Source organism: Rhincodon typus, chromosome 8, assembly GCF_021869965.1.
Source record: "Rhincodon typus isolate 14 chromosome 8, sRhiTyp1.1, whole genome shotgun sequence".
NCBI classification, from domain to species: domain Eukaryota; kingdom Metazoa; phylum Chordata; class Chondrichthyes; order Orectolobiformes; family Rhincodontidae; genus Rhincodon; species Rhincodon typus.
Genome location: NC_063339.1, coordinates 81394124 through 81399623, shown reverse-complemented (window position 1 = coordinate 81399623; position 5500 = coordinate 81394124). Strand labels below are relative to the sequence as shown.

General features: G+C 42.2%; 1 protein-coding gene across 1 annotated transcript; it reads right to left on the bottom strand.

The window, feature by feature from the left end:
• Positions 1–360: 360 nt before the first annotated feature.
• crip1 (cysteine-rich protein 1) lies at positions 361–4794 on the bottom strand. The gene is made up of 5 exons (XM_020513512.2): positions 4639–4794; positions 2735–2829; positions 2584–2641; positions 1568–1615; positions 361–847 (listed from the first exon to the last, which is right to left on the bottom strand). The coding sequence occupies exons 1-4, from the start codon at positions 4676–4678 to the stop codon at positions 1575–1577; spliced, it is 234 nt and encodes a 77-aa protein (XP_020369101.1). The 5' UTR covers positions 4679–4794; the 3' UTR covers positions 361–847; positions 1568–1574.
• Positions 4795–5500: the final 706 nt, after the last annotated feature.

Here is a 5500-nt window from a genome sequence, read left to right as displayed (position 1 = left end):
GTCTTCCCCTCCTCCATCCCATCGATGTATTTTTAGTCTGTCTGAGTGTGCATGTAGAGGGAGGACTTTACAAGTAGTTTAGAGTTTTAACAAGTAGACTTACATGTCAACGGTTCATAATTGTTTATCTGAAGTTAGACTCAATTTATTTGTAATAAATAGTCATTCTTGTTTAGCACGGAAACTTGGTCCATGTTTTCTGTCAACCTGGGTCTAAAAGATGGAGAAATTGGGGAATGTTGTGTACTTTCCAAAATCTTCAACTTTTGCAATGAGTCTGGGAACAGTGCGGCTTGGTTTCCAGCACACTGGCCCAGTTAAGGGTGACACACAAAGAATCTAGTGACATCTCTACACAACTCCAAGAACAAACATCCTTTATTGTGTGTATGAAAGGAAATGACAAAGTTGATTACAGACTGACTTTGAAACAAGTTTTCATCCATCCACCATCTCAGCCAATCAGGATGACAAGTGAGTAACTCTTGGTATTTGGGGGGAGATGAGGTTACACTGACATTGCCAGGATCCCACCATGTTTTGGGATGTTTTGGAGATTAGTCGAATTATCCTCCAACTCCCACTTCCTCCATTTCAACCCCGCTCCAAACCACTTCCCAAAACTCATGCTGTGGCAACCTCTACAGAAAAGAAATGTACATATTGAGGCAGGTTATTCATTCTCTGTACAAACAAACATTCTCTGTAGGTTAGCTTCTACATTAGCGTACAGATGCAATTCCAGATACCAGGAGTTATTGTAATCTGGCTGAGAATACACGAACAAGCTTCTGAGCTCCCTCTTCCCTCTCCAACGTCTTGTTGTCAGTCAGTGCAAATGGCAAACCTACAGGGGAGAAGATTTTGAGTTGAGTAGATTATTTTATATTGAGTCAATGATCATCTGCTGTCTCATTTATCAATGGAATATTGGAAGTTTTCCAGGCACTGTGTAAGATTGTGGATCTTCCACCTGTGACACAGTTCTCTGATTCACAATATCCAATCAGACCCACTTTCTCTCCTCTTTTCCTCTTGTAGCCTTGTAAATTCCTTTTCCTATCCAAGCATTTAAGCCATTATCTATCTGGAATATGTCACTGTGGCGGCACATTCCCAGATGACAGGAACTCTGTTTCAACAAAATTCTCCTCCCTTCCTGCACTACCACCTGTTTATTTTCTCTAGCTGCTGACTGGCCCAGTCATTGCAAACTGTTTTCCCTCATCTAACTCTGGATTTTGAAAACCTTTATTAAATGTCCCTTTTCTGCACAAAAGAGAGAAATTGTATCTTCACAAAATGGAGCTCATTGCTCCCCTTTCTCTGTCCTCGTAAATCTCACCCACAGCCTGTCCAAGACCCTGCCATCCTATTAAGGTCTAATCCTTTCCATTATATACCATGCCCATTTATCTAGTCCACAGCATTGTTCAGAGCTCCACTGCATCACATTATTTTTAAACGTAATTCATGTTGAACTGAGAGGCCCATTAAATGCTTGTCATTATTGACTGATTTGCAACATATAATACAGAGGAACTCACTATTACTCTATATACTGTACCTTGTGTTTAAGAAAATTTGTGGCTCTCGGTCCCACCACGTCCAAATCCTGGAAGAGGTGAAATATACCATCAGAAATGAGAATAGCTTCAGTGCATCACATAAGACCTGGCCAAGAAATCGTAGCTGGATCTGACTCCCTTTCCCTCAGTGAACACAGCTCGAAAAAGTTTGAAGTTTCTCACTGATTAGTCAAACAATTATCTTTTCCCACCTCATCATTTTTTTCCCCCCAACTGATTTCTGCATCGCCAACTGCAGATTAGGACGAGATCAAAATCCATCTTGATCACACTTATCTTGGGAGCTTGTATCTGTCTTTTTGACAAGATGTACAACCAAGAACCCATCCCTTCCACCTTCTCTGTGGACGGAGAAGATCCTCTGGCGCTATCTCAAGGAAGATTGGGGGGTTTCTCTCCAGTCTCCTGGCCACTATTTATCCATCAACCAGCTTTGTGAAAAAAGATCATTTGGTTATTACTGCATCGCTTTGGGTGAGATCCTGCTGTGTGAAAATTGGCTGCTATCTTTCCTACATTGTAACTTCAAAAGTGTTCAAAAGGTTGGGAAGAAGTTTGGAATGTTGGTTAGGAGGCTTTGGGGGAATGGATCTGTTGCATATTTTGCAAAAGGCTCTTCGCAATATTGTGAAAAGAAGGATATTTCGCAGTCCCTCAATTCAGTCTTCAAATCACCAAATTGCACAAGGTTTTGAGGGACAGAGTTCCACACTGTGTGAAGTGTGTTCCTGATTTCAGTGTTAAGAGCCTGTAATTTATAGCCATGCTCCCCTTGTTCTGACGCTCAAGTTTTCACAAGTTAACCCATTGATCACTGGAATCATTCTGTGTTGTAACTTCCAATGTCAGGTTAACGTTCCGAACACTTTTGACTGCAGCCTGCACAAGGCTCCTTACAGTTGAAGTGTAGTTTCCATCCTTTTGAGTTCCATTCTGCTTGATTCAACTCACTTACTTCTGTCCAACATTAAAATGTGTTAACTAGATTTCTCACCTTTAGGCCCAAAGAGAGCTCCATAGCACGGTGTGGTACAGTAAGGCTGCCCATCGTGCTGCAACACAAAACAAGCATCTTTTTAAAGTGGGAAGGAGACAATAATTGGTCCTTTCTCTGGGTGAGGATACAAATTTAAGAGAGGACTTACTTCAGAGAAAGAACCAGCTGTCAAGGTTTTGTTGCACTTTCCACATTTCAAACAGGATTTGTGCCAATCTTTTCCCTGGTACGAGAGTTTCTCAGCTAGAAGAAATGAATCCAAAGTGACAAAAAAACCCTTTATAATGAAATGGACAAAAAATCCACACAACGGGAGCTTTTGAAACAAGTTTGTTACATGCGTAATAACTGTCAGCTGTCAATGGGGTTCTGTCAGGTAGGTCGTATTCACTTTGAAAGGGCCTCAGTCCTTGAGAAGAACAAACCTTTTGCAAGACAGGAGGTTAAGGGCCATCTCAGGCTCAGAAAATGGAGACAGGAGCAGGGGACATCTTACTGCAATTGTACACGGCCTTGGTGAGACCGTAGCTAGAGCATTGTGTGCAGTTTTGATCTCCTTCTCTGAGGAAGGATGCTCTAGCTATGGAGGGAGTGCATTGAAGGTTTACCAGACTGATTCCAAGGATGTAAGAATTGACGTATGAAGATCAATTGGATCGGTTAGAACTATATTCACTGGAGTTAAGAAGAACGAGGGGGTATCTGACAGAAACCTATAAACTTCTAACAAGTCTAGGCCGGGTAAACACAGGAAAGATATTCCCAATGATCAGGGACTCCAGGACTGGGGGTCACAATCTAAGGATGCGGAGTATGTCATTTAGGACCGATATGAAGAAAACCTCTTAACCCAGACAGTGGTAAGCCTGGGTTTGTTTCAGTCTATACCTTATCAGAGTACTGATTATATGAAGATAACAGAGTTTACTTTGTTTAGTTCTTTTTGTTATACAATGAAATTTGTTTTTGTTTAAAACAAAATCTTGTGGTATAGTTTTGTCAGTCAATTGCAGGATGGTCTAACTTCTAAATATTAATAACCACTAACAAGATGACAATAGTAGCCCATTGTCAACAAGTTGTAATTGCATCATCTCTTTATAACAGAGGAAAAATGTCCAAAAACCTTATACAGGGCAGTAACCAGAAAAGGGATAAAAACAGATACAGTTGGTCAGGGGAAAAGAGAGTTTGTTTGAAAGGAGGAAGGTGAGAGACAGGCAGAGGGGTATAGGGAGGGAGCTTAGTTCCCCAGAAGCTGAAGGTGATGACGAAGTGATTAAAATCAAGGATTCTCACAGATCAGAATTGGAAACGCTGAGAACTGTAGTGTTGCAGAAGGAATAAAGAGACGGCGCGAAAAAAAAGTCAAAGTTTCAAAACTCAAAATTTAAGCCAGATTGACTTGGATTAGTTTTGAGGGTTACTTTAAGAATAAATAATCAAACTCTGGTCCAGGAGAGTCTGGGTGCATATTAGCAATAACTTGAGCAACCACTTAACCAAGTGGACCTTATCATCAAGGTTAAATCTTGCAATCTCACATGTGCAGTATGCCTTCTACCTTGAGCGCTTCATGAATGATCGGAAGAGGGGGCTGTTACGCTGGCCTGTCACATCTATCATTTCCAGATGTCAGAAGAACCTGCACTGCTCTCGCTCAGTCACTCGAGAGGAAGCGAAATGTCGCATCCTGTCAACACCCCGCCGAACAGAACAGATTGTATCAACTCTTTTTCTAAGAAACAGATTTTGACCGGATCTTTCTCTAAGTTTCTAACGCCATCTTCAAACGGAATTAAAACGGAGAGCCCAGAAACGTGAAGGGAGCCAGTGTCCCAGTCCCGAGGGAGAAAACAGCATTTCTAAACAAAAAAATCACAACTGGACACTTCAACAGAACCACTTCCCATTAAAGCTGCGATCCCCGTCACCAACAAGTGGCACAGGACACAGACAAGTGGAGAATGCATCCTCCTTACAAAGTTTGAGAAAGTCATAAATTTAAACAAAGGTATTTTATAAAGTAAATAAGATTGTGAGATTCCTCACCAAAATACACCTCCTTTGCACACTTGGGACATTTGGGCATGTTTAATCTGGAGTGTTTGCACCTTCACACTCACTCGTGCCTAGAATCGAACTCTCTCGGGCTCTGAAACAGAAGTCTGGTTTTATCTTTCCGCAGTTCTTTTTTGCACACGAAAGAAGAATGGACCCACCCAATTGCACACGGAATCTACAGTCGGTGCAGAACAGATTGCAAAGTGCAGATCCTTGCCCAGATTCGGATAGGCAGGAAGGAAGGGAAGGGTCAGTGCATACTAACAGATAGCAATGGTGCAGATAAGATTTTGCCTTCACATCACCAACAATCTGTTATAAACCTGTGAGAAACAGAGTCCTGATTCTCTGCTTGTCTGCTGTTTGATTGACAGTACCCCAATTCTCTTAATCTTACCCCTCCCCCGCCCTGCACCCTGCCCCTTGCAATCCTACATCAGCTTCCAAATGATTCACAGATAACCTAGAGATCAGCTCCACGCCACCTTCTCAATGGGCAGCTAGGGATGGGTGGTAAAGGCAGGTTCAAGTGGTGACGCCCACATCCCATGAAATGAGCGAAACAATAACATACATGTTTCTGTTTAACCCACTCCACCCTCAACCCCAAACTGAAGTTGGGCCATCCTCAGTGCCAAAGATCCAGCATATAGGGACTGCTTATATAGGCTCACTCAGAAACTCAGCTGCAGGCCTGTGGCAAGCCCTTTTTCAGGAGCAGATCAGAAAATGGGGCGTTCGCTACATAGATGGCAAAACAAATGAACTTCATTACAAATTAAGAAAGCAGGAGGTCATTCAGCCCGTCAAGGCCGCTTCATGATTCAATAAGATCACATTGATCTGTTTA

Bases quoted from the DNA above. Each gene is read 5' to 3' on its own strand.
- crip1 (XM_020513512.2), bottom strand. From the start codon at position 4,678: ATGCCCAAATGTCCCAAGTGTGCAAAGGAGGTGTATTTTG. The intron at 2,642-2,734 runs GTAAGTCCTCTC...TTTGTGTTGCAG, and splicing joins CAGCTGGTTCTTTCTCTGAA to CACGATGGGCAGCCTTACTG. The intron at 1,616-2,583 runs GTGAGAAATCTA...CACCTCTTCCAG, and splicing joins AGCTCTCTTTGGGCCTAAAG to GATTTGGACGTGGTGGGACC.